The following is a 21,699-nucleotide window of genomic DNA, read 5'->3' on the forward strand; positions in this document are numbered from 1 at the left end:
ATAATACCTGTTGTCTACTCATTCCTGTCTCATGGAAAATACTTTGATTAGGTTGGAAGAGGACATGCTTGTTTTGAAAAATCACACTATTGATTCAGTGTAAGTTTCTGGAGAATTTACATTGGGGTGAGAATGCTTCTCTTTAGAAGAAAGAATATGCTGTAGTAATTTTAAATGCCTCTTCCATATTTATTACTTTATTACTTTAGGAATATAAAGGAATCTGCCCATGTTATTTTTACAGTTACTGATTTTTAGAAAGAACCTGAGGGAGAAATCATCCATTCATTTAGTGTAACATCATCACCAAGTGGGGTTTATATGTTGCTGGATCCAATTTGCTAATGTTTTGTTAATGATTTTCACATATATGATATCTAATGAGGGATATCGGTCTGTGATTTTATTTTCGTGTAATACCTTTGTCAGATTTTGGTACTGGGTTTATGCTGACTGTAAATATGAGTTGGGGATCATTCCCTCCTCCTTTTATTCAACAGTTTATATAAGATACATTTTCTTTCTTTCTTAAATGTTTGATAGAATTCCACAGTGATGCTCTTTGGTCAGGTTGTTTCTTTTGAAGGGGAGAGGGGTTGTTACAAATAGATAATGTAGTATTTAGATTTTTTTATTCTTTCTTATTTTCAGTTTTGATAAATTGTGTGTGTGTGTTTTTTAAACAGTTTGTCCAAGATCTAAGTTGTATAATGTTGAGAAAATTCTTCTGGATCTATGTTCTACTGGAAATTTTTAAAGAATAACTTGTTTTAGCAACTCTACATGGGTCTGATGTATATAAAGTTGGATTGATTACTGGATATAAAATTTCATGTCTTTTTTTACATTCAAGAAGTATTTTCCAATGCCATTTAGAAACTTTCACCATCATTGTTTCAAGTTGTATAATATTCTGTTATGTTTATAATGTAATATATTTCAACATTTCCTGTTGTTGGTGAGGATTTCCCTAAATTTTTTAAATTAAATCTTTATTGTTGAAAGTATTACATATGACCCCCTTTCTTCCCCCCATTGACCCCTTCTAGCCTGCCCCAAGCCATCACCATCCTGTTGTCTGTGTCCATGGGTTATACATACATGTATACAAGTTCTTTGGTTGATAACTTCCCACCCACCCACCCTCCCCCACCTTCCCTCTGAGATTCCGCAATCTGTTCTATGCTTCTATGTCTCTGGATCTATTTTGTTCATCAGTTTATTTTGGTCATTAGATTCCACATATGAGTGAGATCATGTGATACTTGTCTTTCTCCAACTGGCTTATTTCGCTTAGCATAATACTCTGCAGGTCCCTCCATCCTGTCTCAAAGGGTAAGAGGCTCTTTTTTACTGCTGCATAATATTCTATAGTATTTCACAGCTTTTTTATCTACTCATCTACTGATGGGCACTTGGGCTGTTTCCAGATCTTAGTTATAAATTGTGCTGCTATGAACATAGGGGTGCATACATTCTTTCTGATTGGTGTTTCGGGTTTGTTAGGATATATTTCTAGAAGTGGAATCACTTGGTCAAATGGAAGTTCCATGTTAAATTTTTTTTAAATCTATTTTATTGATTTTTTACAGAGAGGAAGGGAGAGGGATAGAGAGTTAGAAACATCAATGAGAAGAGAAACATCGATCAGCTGCCTCCTGTACACCTCCCATTGGAGATGTGCCCACAACCAAGGTACATGCCCTTGACCGGAATCGAACCCGGGACCCTTCAGTCCGCAGGCCAACACTCTATCCACTGAACCAAACCGGTTAGGGCCATATTTAATTTTTTGAGGAAACTCCATACTGTTTTCCATAATGGCTGCACCAGTCTGCATTCCCACTAGCAGTGTACCAGGGTTCCCTTTTCTCCACATCCTTACCAGTACTTGTCATTTGTTGATTTGTTGTTGGTAGCCATTCTGACAGGTATGAGGTGATATCTCATTGTCGTTTTAATTTGCATCTCTCTGATGATCAGTGACTTTGAGCATTTTTCATATGTCTCTTGGCCATCTGTATGTCCACTTTGGAGAAGTTTTTATTTAGGTTCTTTGCCCATTTTTTTTTATTGGATTGTTTGTTTTCCTTTTTTTAAGTTGTATGAGTTCCTTATATATTTTGTATATTGATCCTTTATCAGATGTATCATTGCCAAATTTGTTCTCCCATATATTGGGCTCCCTTTTCATTTTGTTGATGGTTTCTTTTGCTGTGCAGAAGCTTTTTATTTTGATATAGTTGCATTTGTTTATTTTCTTGTTAGTTTCCTTTGCCCTAGGAGATGTATCAGTAAACATAGTGTTACTAGAAATATCTGAGATTTTGCTGCTTATGGTTTCTTCTAGGATTTTTATGGTTTCATGACTTACATTTAAGTCTTTTATCCATTTTGAGTTTATTCTTGTGTATGGTGTAAGTTGGTGGTCTAGTTTCATTTTTTGCATGTACCTGTCCAATTTTCCCAGCACCATTTATTGAAGACACTGTTTTGATCCATTGTATGCTCTTGCCTTCTTTGTCAAATATTAATTGAGCGTAATGGCTTGGGTCAATTTCTGGGGTCTGTGTCCTGTTCCATTCATCTATATGCTTGTTTTTGTACCAGTACCAGGCTGTTTTGATTATGATGGCTTTATAGCATAAACTTGGTATCTGGTATTGTGATCCCTCCAACTTTATTCTTCTTATTCAACATAACTGCAGCTATTTGGGATCTTTTTTGGTAACATATAAATTTTTGGAGTGTTTGTTCTAGAATCTAGGTCTATGAAATATGCTGTTGGTATTTTATAGGGTTTGTATTGAATCTGTAGATTGCTTTGGGTAGTATGGACATTTTAATAATGTTAATTCTACCAATCCATGAACACAGTATATTCTCCCACTTGTTTATACCTTCCTCTATGTCTTTTTCCATGTCCTGCTGTTTTCCAAGTACAAGTCTTTTACCTCCTTGGTTAAGTTTATTCCTAAGTATCTTAATGTTTTTTGTTACAATCTTAAATGGGATTTAGTTTCTCTTTCTGAGAATTCATTATTGATGTATAAAAATACCATTGATTTTGGGGTATTAATTTTGTATCCTTGCTACCTTACTAAATTCATTTATTAAATCTAGTAGTTTTTTGGTGAAGTCTTTAGGGTTTCTATGTACAGTATCATGTCATCTGCAAATAATACAAGTTTTACTTCCTCCTTTCCAATTTAGATGCCTTTTATGTTTTCTTCTTGTCTTATTGCTGTGACTAGAACTTCCAGTACTATTCTATATAATAAAAGGCTACTATGCAAATCGACTGAACAGCAGAACGACCAGTCACTGACGCGCACTGACCACCAGGGGCAGACGCTCAACTCAGGAACTCCCCCCGGTGGTCAGTGCAAACCCACAGGGGGAGTGCCGCTCAGCCAGAAGCTGGGCTCATGGCTGGCAAGTGCAGAGGTGATGGCGGGAGCTCTCCCACCTCCGCAGCAGCACTAAGGACCCTTTGGCGGACATCCCCTGAGGGTTCCCTGACTGTGAGAGGGCGCAGGCCTGGCTGAGGGATCCCCTGCCCCCAGTGCACAAATGTCGTGCATCGGGCCTTTAGTGTTGAATAAGACTGGTGAAAGTGATGGTTTGGCTCAGTGGATAGAGCTGCGGCCTGTGGACTGAAAGATCCCAGGTTTAATTCTGGTCAAGGGTACGTACCTCGGTTGCAGGCTTCTCCCCGGCCCGGGCCCTGGTTGGGGCTCCTGCAGTAGGCAAATAATTGATGTGTTTCTCTCACATCGATATTTCTCTCTGTCTTTCCCTCTCTCTTCCACTCTCTTTAAAAAGCAATGGAAAAATACCCTCTGGTGAGGATTAACCAAAAGAGTGGTGAAAGTGGACATCTCTGTCTTATTCCTGTTCTTCTGGAAAAGGTTTTAGTTTTTTCCATTGAGTATGATGTTTGCTGTAGGTTTGTCACATATGGTCTTTACCATGTTGAGATATGATCCCACTGTTGCCACTTCGCTGAAAATTTTTATCAAAAATGGGTATTGGATTTTTGTGGAATGATTTTCTGCATTGATGGATATGATCATGTGATTTTTGTCTTTCAGTTTGTTTATGTGATATATCACGTTTATTGATTTGTAAATATTGTACCAGCCTTGCATCCCTGGAATAAATCCCACTTGGTCATGGTGTAAGGTCTTTCTAATATATTGCTGGATCCAGTTTGCTAATATTTTGTTGAGGATGTTAGCGTCTATGACATAGACTCTATGTTCATCAGGGATATTGGCCTGTAATTCTCTTACTTTGTGGTGTCTTTATCTGGTTTTGTAATTAGGATAATGCTGGCCTCATAAAAAGATCTTGGAATTTTTTGGAATAGTTTGAGGAGTATAGGTGTTAGTTCTTCTTTGAATGTTTGGTAAAATTCCATTGTGAAGCCATGTGGACCAGGGCTTTTGTTTGCTGGGAGCTTTATTTATTTATTTATTTGTTTTATTGCTTAAGGTATTAGTGGGAGTTTTTTTGATTACTGTTTCTATTTCATCAGTTGTTAGTGGCCTATTCAGGTTTTCTGATTCTTCCTGATTCAGTTTTGGGAAATTGTATTTTTCTAGGAATTTGTCCATCATCCACATTATCTAGCACGTTGGCATAAAGTTGTTCATAGTATATTTTTTTACAGTCCTTTGTATATCTGTAATGTCAGTGGTTACTTCTCCATTTTTGTTTCTGATTTTATTTGGGTCTTCTCTCTTTGTTTCTTGAGGAGTCTGGCTAATGGTTCATCAATCTTATTTATCCTTTCAAAGAACCAGCTCTTGGTTTCATTTTTGTATTATTCTTTTTAGTTGTCTGTGTCCTTTATTTCTGCTCTAATCTTTTTTATTTCCTTCCTTCTACTTACTCTGAGCTTCTCTTGTAGTTCTCTTTCTAATTCTTTAAATTGTAGGGTTATGTAGTTTACTATTAATTTTTCTTGTTTTTTGAGGTAGGCTTGTAATGCTATGAACTTCCCTCTCAGCACTGCTTTTACTTTGTTCCATACAACTTGGGTGGTTGTGTGTTCATTTTCTTTTGTTTCCAGAAATTTTTGATTTCTTCATCTCATTGGTAACCCATTTATTGTTTAATAATATGCTATTTAGCCTCTATGTTTTTGAGTGTTTTTACTGTATTTGATTTCTAATTTCATTCCATTGTTATCTGAGAAGATACTTGATATGATTTCAGTTTTCTTGAACTTTTAGAGCCTTGTTTTGTATCCTAACATATGTTCTATCTTTGTGAATGACCCAAGTGCACTTGAAAAGAATGTATATTTTGCAGCTTTGTGGTTAAATATTCTATAAATGTCAATTAATTACATCTCGTCCAGTGTCATTTAGAGTCACTGTTTCCTTGTTAATTTTTTGTCTGGAAGATCTATCAGTGAAGTCAGCAGAGTATTAAACTCCCCCAAAATGACTGTTATTATTGTCGATCTGTCCCTTAATGCCCTGTAGAAGTTTTAATATATGTTTAGGTGCTCTTATATTGGGTGCATATATGTTTACCAGGGTTATATACTCTTGTTGGATTGATCCCTTTTATATTATGTAGTGACCTTTGTTGTCTCTTATGATGGCCTTCATTTTGAAGTCTATTTTGTCAGATATTATTGCTGCCCAGCTTTTTTTTTTTCATTTCCATTTTCTTTTTATTTTATTTTATTTTATTTTATTTTATTTCACCATCTATTTTGAATGATAGCCTTGCTGGATGTAATAATTTTTGTTTCAGATCCCTGCTTTTCATTACCTTGAATATTTCATGCCTGTAGAGTTTCTGATGAGAAATCAGCCGACAGCCTTACGGGAGCTCCTTTGTAGGTAACAAATTGCTTTTCAGTTGCTGCCTTTTGAGATTTTTGTCTTCGTCTTTAATTTTTGGCATTTTAATTATGATGTGTTTGGGCATGGGCCAGTTTGAATTCTTCTTGCTTAGGACTCTTTGTGCCACCTGTACTTAAGTGATTTTTTTCCTTCAATAGGTTCAGGAAGTTTTCTGCCACTATTTTTTCAAACAAGTTCTCTATCTCTTGCTCACTTTCTTCTCCTGGTTCACCTATTATGCGAATGTTGTTACGTTTCATGTTGTCCCACAACTCCCTTATGCTGTCCTTCTGTTTTTTAATTGTTTTTGCTTCTTTGATGGAGTGATTTTTTTCTACTCTGTCTTCCAGTTCACTTATCATCATCTTTCCCTAATCTGTGTATTCCTTCATCTATGTTCTTTATTAGTGCTATGTCATTCTTCATAGTTACTATATCTTTTCTCATGCTGTTGGGCATCTTTGCTATCATTATTCTGCACTCTATGTGTGATCAATTTCTTTTTTTTGTTTTTGTTTTTGTTTGTTTTGTTTTTTAATTTATTTTATTGATTTTTTACAGAGAGGAAGGGAGAGAGATAGAGAGTTAGAAACATCGATGAGAGAGAAACATCGATCAGCTGCCTCCTGCACATCTCCTACTGGGGATATGCCCGCAACCCAGGTACATGCCCCTGACCGGAATCGAACCTGGGACCCCTCAGTCCGCAGGCCGACGCTCCATCCACTGAGCCAAACCGGTTTCGGCGTGTGATCAATTTCTTATCTCCATTTCATTTAGCTCTTCTGGAGAATTCTCTTGTTCTTTTGTTTGGGGTTGTTTGTTTTGATTTATTTTGTTTTGGGTTTTTTCTTTTGGTCTCTCCATTTTGGCCGCCTGTTTGGGTTTGTGACTATGTATTAGGTAGATCTGCTATGCCTTACAATCTCTAGTGCAGTGTCAAATGCTGTTTCTGACTTATTAGATCAGGCAAAGACTCAAAACCTCCAGAGACCACCCTTGCTTGCAGACTGTATTGTCTTGAGTAGCCTAACGCAATTGTACATAGGTAGGGAAGAGGTTTTCTACAGGGTGGGACAATTGCTTCTGCCTGGAAGCTAGTTGTTATTCTCAGGCTCTTAATGGGCCTCAGAAACTCCACAGGGTCAGAGAAGGGGTTTTCCATTAGGGTGGGGCAACTGCCTTTCCCCCAGGCAAAAACCACCTGGATAGCAAAGGTCTGCCTGAGAAAGATACCCTCTACAGCATAAGTGAATGATTTAGCATAGGGAACCAGGATGTCTGCCTTCTGAACTCTAACACCAGAGCCTCCAACTTTGGCTTCTGCTCACACAGCTTCAGTCCACTCTGCCCTCCCTCCTCTGGAGCCCAAGTTGAGTGGCTGCACACAAAATTCTGTGTGCTGGCCCTTTAAGGGGGTACCTTCATTTCCAGCCACCTCTTCCTGGCAGACAGCAACCCTGCTGCTTTTCATAGCCCAATTATGTGGACACCTCTTTCAGGTCTGGTGCTCTCTGTTGGGGGGCCTAGCTTGGGGTTTAGAGTTGTCAATGGCAACCTCCCACAGCTGAGATCTCTCTCCAGAACTTCAGCTGCTATCTGGGATCCTGGCCAGCCCTTAGGCCTCTCTGCCCTTCCTTCAGTCTCTAGGTCTCCATTTTCCATCCTTGGTTATCAGGGTTCTCTCCAGCAAATCTTCAGTTGGTTATTCAGGGTGGAATTTTTGTATTTTACCTGTAATTTCAGTTTGGTCCTGGGAGTGTGTCAGTGTAGCATCCACTTACTCTGCTGCCATTTTAAATCTCGCCCCCTGTTTTTCATAACTCCAGAAGTGAATATTTCTCAGAAGTCTTCTATTTGTGATATATTTAATTCCTAGCAATGGGATTATTAAGACAAATGCCCTAAAGTCTTTTAATTCATAGTGGTAGATTACTTTCCAGGAATGATTAACTGTTTACATTTGTTTTTTCTAATGTTTTTCAAAGGCCAGATTAGTAGAATAGTAAATATTTTCAGAATAATAAGCTGCCCACCACATTTAAGATATGTAGAATGCAGATTTAGTATAATTTTGTAAAGTGATTTTTTTAATTTCATTAGAAATCATGGCTTAGTAAATTTCATTTTTAATCATTAAAAGTGAGGCAAGACGTTGGGGCGAGATGTTTTGCTTCACTGCACTTATATAGAATTTAGTTCTGCAACGTTTGTCAAATATCTATCATGTGCCGGACATGTTGCTAAATAGAGGAGAAATAAAATGAAAGAAATTGTTTCAACCTGCCAACAGTTCAGACACTAGAAGAATAATCTAAATACTTTATAGTGTAATAAACTATCTATATATATATATAAAAGCCTAAGTGACCGTTACTACCGGTCAACCCAATGACCGGTGGCTATGACTCACACTGACCACCAGGGGGCAGACACTCAACACAGGAGCTGCCCCCTAGTGGTCAGTGCACTCCCATAGCCAACCTCCCGTGGCCAGCTGGCTGGGTGGTCAGTGCGTTCCCACAACCAACTCCTTGCAGTCTCTCCTCCCGGCTGACAACCCGGATCGGCCCCAATTGCTGGCCAGGCCGAAGGACTCCATCCGTGTCCTTAGTTGTATGACTTCCATTCAACCAACAAGTTTCAGGTGGTTCTGAATGATAGTTGTTCTATAGCAGTGGTTCTCAATCTTGGCTGCACATTAGAATCACCTGGGAATCTTTTTAAAATTCTTTATGCACCGGGCCTTTAGTACATACTGGTATATAAAGTGAATCTGTAAAGTGTTGGTGAAGAGAGCACTTATTTGTGCCAGTGGGTGTAACTTTTGAAATGAGCCTTTGAAAGGGTGGACTGTTGTTAGGTGAAGTAGGATTTCAAAGGTAACCCAGGGCATAATAAAAAGATTATTTAGAATGTGAAGGATAACCTATGTTTCCCAATGAAAAACAATTTCTAAAGTTTCCTGATTATTCTCTTTCTCGGAAACATGTAGCCTTATTCTTAATATGGAGTGATTTCTTCTTTCTTGCAAACACCTTTAATAGAATGATCTTTAATGCTTTTCTCATTGTCTCCTATTCAAAATCTGTTAGTTTTTTAAATCATTTTTTATTTTTCAATTACAGTTGACATACAGTATTATATTAGTTTCAGTTGTACAACCAATTGATTAGACATGTAATTTAATAAATGAGCATCCTGATAAATCTTGTGCCCATCTGGTACCATACATAGTTATTAGAATATTATTGACTATATTACCTATGCTGTACTTTACATCTCCTATTTACATGACTATTCTGTAACTACCAATTTATACTTAATCCTTTCACCTTTTTCACCCATTCCCTCAATCCTCTCCCATTTGGCAATGGTCAAGTGGTTCTTTGTATCTATTAGTGTGTTTCTGTTCTGTTTGTTAATTTATTTTGTTTTATAGATTCCATTGTTTTTTTTTTTTTTGTTTTTTTTTTTAATATATTTTATTGATTTTTTACAGAGAGGAAGGGAGAGAGATAGAGAGTCAGAAACATCGATGAGAGAGAAACATCGATCAGCCGCCCCCTGCACACCCCCTACTGGGGATGTGCCCGCAACCCAGGTACATGCCCTTGACCGGAATCGAACCTGGGACCTTTCAGTCCACAGGCCGACGCTCTATCCACTGAGCCAAACCGGTTTCGGCTAGATTCCATTGTTGATAAATATGTGTTCGTTGCCATTTTATTATTCATATTTTTATCTTTTCCTTCTTTTTAAAGAAGACCCTATAACATTTCATGTAATACTGGTTTGGTGGTAACAATCTCCTTTAGCTTTTTTTGTTTGGGAAGCTCTTTATATATCCCTTGATTCTAAATGATAGCTTTGCTAAGTAGACTAATTTTGGTTATAGTTCCTTGCTTTTTGTCACTTTGAATATTTCTTACCAACTCCATCTGGCCTGCAAAGTTTCTGTTGAGAAATCAACTGATGGTCTTATGGGAGCTCTCTTGTAGGTAACTAACTGCTTTTCTCTTGCTTTAACCCTTGGGATTTTAATTATTATGTGTTTTGGGTTCATTTTATTTGGGACTGTCTATCTTTATGTTTTCAAAAAGGTTTTCAATTCCTTGCTCTGTCTTTTCCCCTCATGGCACCCAATGATGCAAAAGTTGTTACTCTTGATGCACTTTACACTATCCTCATTTTTTGGATTATTTTTGCTGTTCTGATTGGTTTTTTTTTTTCCTTTCTTATTTTCCAATTACTGATTTGATTCTCGGCTTCATCAACACTACTGTTGATTCCCTCTAAATTATTCTTCATTTCTGTTAGTGTATCCTTCATTCTAACTGGCTCTTTTTTATGGTTTCCATGTTCTTTTTTATGCTGTTGAAGTTCTCACTAACTTCATTGAGCATTTTTATAACCTGTGCTTTAAATTCTGCATCTAGTAGATTGCTTGCCTCTATTTTGTATAGTTCTTTTTCTGGGTTTTTGTTCTCTTCTTTCATTTGGGACATATTTCTTTATCTCTTCATTTTGGCAGCCCCCCCCCCTTTGTTTGTGTATATGTATTAGGTAGAGCTGCTGTCTCCTGTGCTTGGTAGAGTGGCCTAATATAGTAGGTATCTTTTAGGGTTCAGTGGCACAGCCTCTCAGTTTACCTGAGCTGGGCACTCCAGGTGTGCCCCATCACCACCACTATGTGGGCTCTGTGTACAGCTTCCTATTGTAGTTGAGCCTTAATTGCTTTTGGCACTTAAGTGGGAGGGATTTACCCCCAGGCTGATCAGCTACAAGGACTGCCTATGACCACTGTGTAGGGACCACCTCATGGAGCAAGACTTACGTCAGCAGGGCCCTGGTGCCCACTGAGTTCTCATCTTCAGTGTGTCACTTGTGAAGGCTGTTGGGTTTTGCTTTGATGTGGTCTGAAGTTGTCCACTGGGTGCACTAACTCTGGGGCTTCCTGGAGCTGAAGACCAAGGTCAACTACCACTTTTGTTCTGTCTGGGGCCACCCGGCATGAGCTACAAAGCAATCTGCAGATGGCTGCTACTTGTGCTGGGCTTGGAGGTGCCCAGGAGAGGCCAAATTGGGAACCAAGTCTGGTTGCTGCTAGTGTCAGACCTGGGGGCATTTAGCAAGAGGTATAGATACATGGTGGTCAGATGCTGCTTATTTGAGAGGTTTTAGAAAAGTCAGAAGCATGAGCCAAGACAGGCCATTCATATGGAAGTAGACTGGAAGTCTTGGGTGGGTCTGCAAGTTGGGTGGGGTCTCAGGGAATCACCAGAGCAGGGTGAATAGTATGAGCCAGGTTGATGGAGTCTCAGATGTGGAGCCCATCTTTCAGCACAGAAAAGGAACAATGGCCTTTGCCAGCATTTCTGTCTGGGAGAAAGCTGCCTCTACCCCCCAGCTCTTGCTTTGATGCCTAACAATTCAATTCCTCCCCATATATCCCTGGTGCCTTTTGAGCTGCTGCCCCAGTGCTGGAGCTCAGATGGAGTAAATCTGTGAGCAGTCCCTTTAAGAGGAACTGTCTGGGATTTCAGCAGCCTTCTGTCTCACTCAACCACAATCCCTGCTGGTTTTTACAGCCAAAGTTATGGGGACTTCGCTTCCTAGCACTGGAAGCCTGGGCTAGGAGGCCTGTTAGGGACCGGGGACCTCTCACTCTTCAGGGGGGACCTCTGTAGTCAAGATATCCCTCCTGATTTTTATCCACCATACATGGGTGTAGGACCAGCCCGTTTTGTGTCTCCACCCCTTTTACCAGTCTTGATGTAGCTTCTTGATGTAGATCAGTGGTTGGCAAACTGTGGCTCAGCAAACCGCGGCTCGCGAGCAACATGCAGCTCTTTGGCCCCTTGAGTTTGGCTCTTCCACAAAATACCGACTTCTGCGCATGAGCCATGAAGTTTCAATTGCACTGTACGTGCGCGCCCATACTTGGTATTTTGTGGAAGAGCCACACTCAAGGGGCCAAAGAGCCGCATGTGGCTCGCGAACCGCGGTTTGCCAACCACAGCTTTATATCCTTAGTTGTATGACTTCCATTCAACCAACAAGTTTCAGGTGGTTCTGAATGATAGTTGTTCTATAGCAGTGGTTCTCAACCTTGGGTGCACATTAGAATCACCTGGGAATCTTTTTAAATCCTGATTTCTGGGCCTCATCCTCTAGAAATTCTACCCAGAAATCAGGATTTTTTTTTCTGGAGGTGGACCAGAAATCAGGATTTTAAAAAGATTCCTAGGTAATTCTAATGTGCAGCCAAGGGTTGAGAACCACTGTTCTATAGTTTAGTGGTAATTTTGACATGGTTGTGGGAGGGTGTGATTACCACATTTACCTACTCCGCCATCTTGACCAGAAACTCTCAATCTGTTATTAATTATATAGATTGATTAAACCAATGATTTTAGTCTCCACTCACATCCAGAAGAATTGATGGCTTTAAAGAACTGGTTTTCTCTCCACTAGTCATAGGTACCATGTGCATTTAGCCTTATCATATTTCAGAAATAGATTTCTTAACAAAGACCATAGCCATTCCATGTGCTTTGAAGCCATGTTGAGTGCTCAGTCAATTTATGTGGTTTGGTGATGATGGATAGGGTGGGCTGGAGTTGGTTTAAGATGTTCAGAATATTGCTTTCTCAATATAAAAATAATTGCTAGAAATATTCAAAGTGGGCAGTGCTGGGCTATTAAAACTGACCATTAACCGTTTGCTAATTGAATCATAAAATTTGCTCATTCTTTGAAGGATATAGTGTCCATCTTTTATGAAATTTTGTTTTCATGTTTATTTTAATAGGATGAAAGTTAAAAAGCTGCCCATGATTCTAGCTCTACACCTGAAGAGATTTAAATATATGGATCAACTTCATCGATACACAAAACTTTCTTACCGGGTAGTTTTTCCTTTAGAACTTCGTCTCTTTAACACTTCAGGCGATGCAACCAATCCTGACAGAATGTATGACCTTGTTGCTGTTGTGGTTCACTGTGGAAGGTAATTGCAGTTGTGGGGCCTGGCAGTGGGAGGATGGGTCGGTGAACAGTGAGCATTCAGGGTATTCTTAAGGGATTCCAGGGTAGACCTTTCAGAGGTTCTCATCCAGATACATTTTATCATTTCCTCCTTAAAACTTTAATAAATGAAAATATTTATAAATATCTATAGTACATTATCTGTATGCTTTGTTGTGTGCTCACCACTCAAAGTCATGTCTCCCTCTGTCTCTATAAATTTGATTCCCTTTGCCCTCTTTATTCCCCTCCACCCTCTTCCCTCTCTGGATTTGAATTTTTTTCTTATCTAATAAAAGAGAAACATGCAAATTGACCACACCTCCGCTATGCCCCAAGCCACGCCCACCAGCCAGTCAGAGTGACTATATGCAAATTAACCTAACCAAGATGGCAGCTGGCAGCTACGGAGCTGGAGCAAGCAGGAGGCTTGGTTGCCCCGGCGATGGAGGAAGCCAAGCTTCCCGCCTGCCCTGGCTGGCTGTGGCCTCCGCTCAGAGCAACAAAGTTTCAGCTATAGAAGATAAATAAATCCCAGATACCTGCTTCCAGCCAACCTCCACTGGGAGCTTGGGTGGCTGGGGACTGTGGCCAGCCTGCAAACAGCCATTAGCCCCTCACCCAGGCTGGCCAGGCACCCCAGCGTGGACCCCCACCCTGAAGGTGCTGTGGCCAGCCTGAAAACAGCCCTCAGTCCCTCACCCAGGCTGGCCAGGCACCCTAGTGGGGACCCCCACCCTTTAGGGGCTGTGGCCAGCCTGCAAACAGCCATCAGCCACTCACCCAGGTTGACCAGCCACTCCAGTGGGGACCCCCACCCTGAAGGGGGTGTGGCCAGTCTGAAAACGGCCCTCAACCCCTCACCCAGGCTGGCCAGGCACCCCAGCAGGACCCCCATCCTGATCCGGGACACCCTTCAGGGCAAACCAGCCAGCCCCCACCCATGCACCAGGCCTCTAGCCTATATAATAAAAAGGTAATATGAAACTTGACCCTAACAGCAGAACGACTGAGAATGACTGGTCACTATGACACACACTGACCACCGGGGGGAGATACTCAATGCAGGAGTTGCCCCCTGGTGGTCAGTGTGCTCCCACAGGGGGAGCTCTGCTCAGCCACAAGCCAGGCTGATGGCTGCCAGTACAGCGGTGGTGGTGGGAGCCTCTCCCACCTCCGCAGCAGTGCTAAGGATGTCCGATTGCAGCTTAGGCCTGCTCCCCGCTGGCAAGTGGACATCCCCCGAGGGCTCCCGTGCTGCCAGAGGGATGTTTGACTGCCAGCTTAGGCCCAATTCCCCCCGGGAGCGGGCCTAAGCCAGCAGTTGGACATCCCCCGAGGAGTCCCAGACTGCGAGAGGGCACAGGCTGGGCTGAGGAACCCCCCCGAGTGCACAAATTTTTGTACACCGGGCCTCTAGTTTATAATAATAAAAGCATAATATGCTAATTAGACTGGACAGCCGAAGGTCCTTCCAGACTACCTTCCAGACGAAGCCGGGGTTGTTAGGGCCAAGGCAAGCCACTGCAGCTGTGAGGCCTGAGCCCCTTGCACAAATTCCGTGCATCGGGCCTCTAGTTATTTAAATATTACTCTAAGAACATTAAGGCCTATTTTATTTTCCATTTATTTATTTTTAAATGATGGTGCCTAAATAGATTTGCAAAATAAATTGTTTCTTAGATTCATTGGATATGTTCATTGTATTAATGGTCATGAAAACCATTTAAAATGGCTTTGGAAATAATCTTGGAAGATAAGTTTTCTGCTTTTTACCTCAGTGTGTTTATTTCCCATTAGCCAATTTAGTGTGATTTCTCACTTTGTATCTTAATTTGTAAAATAGGTAAAAAAATTCTTAAACTATAAGAGCATCATGTGATTAGAATTTATACTTGAAACATACAGTCTTCATTGACTGTTGAGAATTTCCTGTAGTAATTATAAAATAAGACACTCATCTTTTTCTCCCAGGTTTGGGGAAAATTATACTAATAGTATGTTTTATCCAACTAAGAAAGCCCCTGCCTCCCCAGCTTTAGCTGTCCCCTTCCCGCTCTCTGCTCAGAATATGTAATGACAACTGGAAGTCAGCTCTGTCATAACAGTCTTCAATCACCATTGCCTTCATTAGCCTGTCTCCCTGTATTGTATACTTTGCTATCATCTTTCCATTTTTGGAGCATTCCATTTCTAAAGAGTGATGGCATCTGAATGGAGGAAAACAATAAGAAATAAAGAACCTGTAGTTATTCAGTCCAGAGGCTTTAGAGGCAAAGAAACCTTGGTTTCAGTTCTCCTTTTGCCATTTCTGGTACTTGTGACCATACAGAACTTTCCAAATGTCCGTTTTCTCTTCTATAAAAGGTAAATAATATCAACTGTCTTACTGCATTATCAGGATTAAAAGGGAAATGTAAATAACTTGGCTTCTGCTACTGTTTTTAACAACAACAATAATAATATTAGCTTTTCACACCGTAACTGTACCATTTGATATTTTTTTATATTCAGTGACAGTTTTACCCCATTTAAATTCTGCTCCATCTTATGGAATTGCTCTACTGGCAAGATCTTGAACTCTGAGATTCCTTATCACAGCCCTGGGCTCCCTCCCCTCACTGTTGTCTTTTAAAATTTAATCTACCCTTTTCCCCTTACAGCCTCTTATCTCTTGATCTTTCTTTTTAACCCTTTCCTTGGCCACATCTGCTTCTCCCAGCCTTACCACCAGTCAGTTATCCTTTATAATAAAAGCATAGTATGCAAATTGTCCCCTCGACCAGGAATTCATCTGGGAGTTCAACCAGGGGGCTGGGCCGGTCAGGGGAAGGGAGGAAGTACCCGGCCGGCAGCTGCTAGGGACCTCACCAGTGCACAAATTTTGTGTACTGGGTCTTTAGTTAAAGCATATTGTCGCAAAAACTGTGACATTCTCCTGCTGCCTGTTCATGTCTCCAAACTTAGCTGTCAGAATGCTGTAAAGTTGAGAGATGCTCATTGACTCCTCATGGGCCGGTTGACTGCAGGGGGCTCATTCCTGCTTGAGTTCCTCACAGAAGCTATTTCACACCCCTCCCCATGTTAGTCTCTTCTTCTTCCTTTTCTTTCACTGAGGTCTCCGCATGCCTTCTTCCTGTACCCTGCTGTGCCTGCTAAGCCTGTGTGTCTTCCTCGGTGCCTTCTCTACAGCCTCCGTCTCCATTTGGCGCTGAGCCTCTGTTCTGTAACTACTGGGTGTGTGTTGCTGGCCATGACTTACTGCTTTGTAGGGTGTTATGTTTACCCGCTTATACATCTGTTTTTCCTTATGAGAATGGGCACTATTTATTTATTCGTTTACTTACTTATTTATGTATGTAATTCTCACTAGAGGATATTTTTTCTATTGATTTTTTTTTTCTTAAGAGAGAGCAGAGGGGAAGCGGGGGTGGGGGGAGGGGGAGAGACATGGATATGAGAGAGACACATCGATTGGTTGCCTTCCATACATGCCCCAACCCGGCCCGGGATGGAGCTCGCAACTGAGGCACATGCCCTTGACCAGGAATTGAATCTACGACCCTACAGTCCGCAGGCCAACACTCTAACCACTGAGAAACTGGCTAGGGCAAGAATATGCACTTTTAAAAATGGGAAATAATTTGTTCATTAAACAAAACACTAAACATGTTTTTAAGTTTTTTCTTTTTTATTTATGATACTTATCTGTAGATACATTTCATATCAGTATAAAGGGTTTGCCTTTGTCTGCAACCTTTGATTATTGGGGGATCTCATTTTCAGCATGTCTGTGCCAGCCAGTTTGCTCGCTCTCTATCCCTAATGCCTGGCATATCATAGGTTTCCAACAAATATTTGCTGATCTTTCAGCCCATCTCAAACCCCAACTCCTTTGTATAACTAACCTTTCTTGATTCCTCAGCCCATTCCCTTCCTCTCTCACTGGATGAGGTTTTATTTCACTGTCCCTGTGGCTCTGCTTTTATATCTTCTTCTGTATATGCCTCTGGAGTAGTTTCCTAGTGTACTGGCAATGTCTTCAGGGCAGGACATTGTTGCTGTGTTTAACCCCCACAGAAATAGCATAGTCATTGGTACATATCAGGCATCTGTGCATATTGAACTGAACATGTTTTATGTTCAAAATGTAAATCACTGATTAACCACTTCCTTAGGCATCAATTTCTTACCCTCAGTCCTTCATCTTATTAGTTTCTGTAATTAACTTTTGCCTACCATTCTTCAAACTAGCTCTTAGCCAAAGGAAAAAGCTGTCTAACCTTTTCAGTCTGATACCTACCTGTCCTCAGTCCACCTACGCCTTCCCTCTCAGGCTGTGTTGCTCAACCTTTCTGTGATTTTTTTATTTTTATTTTCACCCCCTTGAAATGTTTTTACCCCCCATTTATTACTTCTCACTATAAAATGACTTTTTAGATGAATCCTATAGAAATGGAGAAATTAGACTTATTTTAGCATTAGAGGCATTAAAAAAATAAAACCACATCCGTTTTGAGGTGTTTTCCTCTGCAGTGAAAAAGCCCTCTTGTTTGTGCCATTTTGTCACCTAAGATAATCATCTCATCTGTATGACTAAGGATCCAACACATGGGAAACGTAGTAGGTCACTTATTCTAATGTCTGAGCTTGCTGCTTTTTAAAAATAGTATTCATCATAAAGAATAATTTGTACTGAAAATTATTTCAAATGCTATATCAATTATAGATTTATAATTTAATAAAAATTATACATTTTTATAATGAGTTATATTTAAACTAAGAGGTTAAAATCTTCAGCATATAAAGCAAAGAAATTTCTTTTAAAAGAATCTCCTTTATTTTTACATATATCTAGATTTCTGTACTCCAGATTTGTTTAAAATGAGACACAAAGGCAATTATAATAATTATAACTTAAAAATAGCACTAATGATACTGATCATTGGGCCAATGTCATTTGTTTTTAAAGAAGTTTATGAAGTTTGAGCTTGATTTCAGAACCATGAATTTGATATATCTTTTTGCCTTTTCAGTCATCATGAATAGGATCTAGAGAAAAACTGTTGCCACGGGAGTAAGACTTAGAAATAATTCTACATGCATTGTTTTGTAGTTTAACTCAGTATGTATTGCATGTAACTCCCCCTTTCTCCCACTAAAAATACTAGAAAATTTTATTTAAATCTTGCATAGAAGCAAATTTGAAAAAAATATTTTTAGAAATAATTACAACTGTTACAAAGATAATAAAGAATTTTAATAACATAGCTTTATATAAATGGAATACTGGTTGTACCTCTCAAAGTAGAGTACTAATCATTTGATTTTAAAATTGAATGCCAGTTCAAATCAATATAGCTTGATATGGTGGAGGGATAGAAAGGTAAGGAGTAGTTTTTTCAGTTTTGGGTTTTCTACTCTATAGAAAATGAAATTCAAGGAATAGAAGAGTAATAATAAACATTTTATAAAGTTAATTTTTCTTTCTCTTTGTTTCAGTGGTCCTAATAGAGGCCATTACATCGCAATAGTTAAGAGTCATGACTTTTGGTTGTTGTTTGATGACGATATTGTAGAAGTAAGTAATTTTTTAATTTTTTATTTTCCTCCAAAGTGTTATGTGTTTTACTTTTCACTTTTTTCTCCCAGCTTCTCATTCATATATGACAGGTTGAGTATTAGACAAATATCTAGGTCTTCAGATTGTAATCTAATTTCTGCTTTGTACTCCCTAACATCCAGTCCCAATGCTTGAATTGTTGGCTAACCTTTATGGTGTTTAGAATATGACAAGGGATAGCTTTCAATGACCGAACTAGTTTTAAAAAAAACTTTCATTTAAAGAAGAAATGTATCTTGCCGGCTGGTGTTGCTCAGTGGTTGAGCACCGACCCATGAACAAGGAGGTCATGGTTTGATTCCTGGTTTGGGTACATGCCTGGGTTTCAGGGAGTGTGCAGCAGGCAGTCAGTTGCTCATTCTCATCATTGATGTTTCTCTCTCCCTCTCTAAAATCAATAAAAAACATATTTTTTAAAAAGAACTGTATTAAACTATAATATACCTATAGCGCACAAATCTTAAGCAACAGCTATTAGTTGTTTCATATAGTTCAGGCCCATATCTACAAATAGAATTGATGGATTAAAGGGTAGTTGAATGTTCAGCTTTAGAAGATGATGCTAAACATTTTTCCAATGCATCTGTACAATTTTATATTTCCCCCAGCTATGTATGAGAGTTGTAGTTGCTCCATATTTTCAACCAACACTTGATATTATCAGTCTTTTAAATTTACGCTGTTCTGGTTGTGCAGAGCTATTTTACAAATGAGAAAATGAAAGGTACGTTTCAAAGAAATGTGAAAGGTTTTACTCGATTAAAGCAGTTCAAGGAGCTTGTTTAAGTACTAATGTTTACATTTTGCCTCACAGAAAATAGATGCACAAGCTATTGAAGAATTCTACGGGTTGACATCAGATATCTCAAAGAACTCTGAGTCTGGTTACATCCTTTTCTATCAGTCTCGAGACTGAGGGGAACCGCGATGAAGAGACTTCTGCCTCATTTCTTCTTTGGTTATTATGGAAAGGATCAAGCACTAATTTTTCAAGAAAAGAGAAATGCAGGAAGCTCAGGGGGCAGTGGCACACTTTGCACACAATAAAGCAAAGACTATGGATTAACAGGCTCTTCCTATTATGGTAGTTGATTTATTTGCTCAGGTATCATGCTGTCTGTGCAGTTCCATTCTACAAGGAAGTGACATCAGAGATAGCAGCTCCTCCTGTAAAGCAGCCTTCTGGTAATTGACACACACACGTTCTCTTTATTAATTGCATCAGTAATGATTTTAACTCCTTGGGGGTGCAGTAGAAAGAATAGGAATCTGTGCCAGGTTATGTAGATAATTTAAGGAGATGATATAGAACACACTGTTTAAATTTGCCTGTGTTGAATGTGTACAGAAAGGATACTTGGTGGTCTTTTCAACCGTAAACCAGAAATACTTTTGGGCCCAACACTTGCAGTTGCCTTCCTGATATAAAAAACTAACAGGTTTTAGAATCCAGTGTCAGGAAGACAAATATGTTTTGCTTCTCTAAAGAAGCTTTTAATAATATACAGTATATGTATATGTAGGGAACAATTGGTCAAAAGTGGCTTTTTGTTTCCCCAAGGGGAAAGACTGGCTTTGTAATATAATTTTTTTCCTTATTTATTTTACTTAAAACTGCTAGAGTCTAAGTATTGTATGAAGTGCCCATGATTCTGTCAGTAAATTTGAGCATATTTTTAATTTTTATTAGCTTTTGTCAGTTTAACTTGTCCTTTTGCTTGTTTCTGTTTTTAAGGTGAATTTTAAACTCTATTTAAATCAGTAAGATACCGTAAGAAAAATTGCAATGAGATGAGGTAAATATTCTTTTTCAGGAGGAACTGATATCTCTGGCTAAATATTTTTCTTTTGTTATAGTTTATAAGTCAGTTATTTTATTCAGCTTTAATTTCAGTAAAATAAGAAACTATAAAAAATTCCCTATAGTTGTTGGGATGATAAAAGACATTCTGGTGCAGTGATGGTATACCAGTCGTTAGAATTCTTAAATACTCTAATGTTTCCAATTAAGGCCATGTTTGGAAGATTCATGTCATAGCAGTTATATTATTTTCCAGAGTCATTCTTTACCTTGGAAAGAAGGAATTGTTCATCATAACCCCAGTAGCTAGCGGAAAAAACCTTTGAAAATTAACTTTTAATTAAGTAGACCAGGAATACACAAACATGTCCTTTTCTCCATCCACCTTTACAGATCTTACTGGGAGAGTGTTTGGAAATTAACTTTGTTAAGACTCCCTTCTGTTAGGAGTTTTAAGAAGTAATGTATGTAATTAAAATAAGTAAATTTTTGCAATTGACACTTTTTCATGCATCAGTAAGTTCTCTGACAATGGCCAAATGTCACTTGTGGAAAGTATTTGAATATATATTCAAAATAATAACAATCAAGCCTTGGATATTATTTATCAGAGTCTTTTCAGGCAGTAATTTTTTTAATTGCTGTAATTTTCTAAACTTATTTTATTAATACTATTGAATACGAAAAACAAAAAAGAATCCTTTTGTCTGCTGCTATTATTAACATTTGTTATCTGTATCTTTTAGCTCAGGAAATGACTTTACCTATTCATTCCATGAACATATCTTTAACAGGGTCACTTAGTTAATTGGGTTGTTTAACAGATGTGCTGGGAGAAAATTATGAGGTATTTTGATAAATTACTTTTTAAGGTATAGTTTCTGAAGCCTTATCTTGGCTGGAATTGTTCTGTACAAATCATATAGCCTGGCTGATTTACCAGCATTGCACAGAGAATCACAACCGAGAATGTAGAGAAGGCCATAGCAGTGGAACTGGATACATTTTTTATTTTGAGGGCTTAAACCAAATTGTCTTGGATTTTAAAGTGGTGTTTCTGTGGTTTTCAGCACAGAGAAGGTGAGTAAAGTGAAGCTGAGTCAGTTTTTATGTGAGTCAGGCCACGACATGTATAAGAAAGATAGATGAAGTCATTTGCATAAAGGTACAGCGTTGAAATACTTTGTTTGTTTTCACATTGTGCATTTTAAAAACAGTAAAAGCCAAGGTTAAATTTCATATTAAAGCAAATGATAGCATTCTTGTTGAGTTCCATGGTAGTCACACACTGTTGACATCTATACTGCATTTAATAGTACTGGTATGATTTGTCAGGGTAGGGACTGTGGGATGATGGTTCTCAATTTACTTTTTCCTCTTAG

General features: G+C 39.0%; 1 protein-coding gene across 2 annotated transcripts in view; it reads left to right on the forward strand.

The window, feature by feature from the left end:
• Nucleotides 1-21,000, forward strand: part of USP12 (ubiquitin specific peptidase 12) — a 122,303-nt gene extending 101,303 nt beyond the window's left edge. For both annotated transcript variants that reach the window (XM_081083625.1, XM_081083626.1), the window contains 3 exons: nucleotides 12,679-12,876; nucleotides 18,396-18,474; nucleotides 19,331-21,000. In XM_081083625.1, coding sequence (XP_080939751.1) covers nucleotides 12,679-12,876; nucleotides 18,396-18,474; nucleotides 19,331-19,432 — 379 coding nt within the window. In that variant the 3' untranslated portion in view covers nucleotides 19,433-21,000. The remainder of the gene's footprint in view (nucleotides 1-12,678; nucleotides 12,877-18,395; nucleotides 18,475-19,330) is intronic.
• The last annotated feature ends 699 nt before the right edge of the window (nucleotides 21,001-21,699 follow it).

This window comes from Myotis nattereri (assembly GCF_964212035.1).
Source record: "Myotis nattereri genome assembly, chromosome: 2".
Taxonomy (NCBI): domain Eukaryota; kingdom Metazoa; phylum Chordata; class Mammalia; order Chiroptera; family Vespertilionidae; genus Myotis; species Myotis nattereri.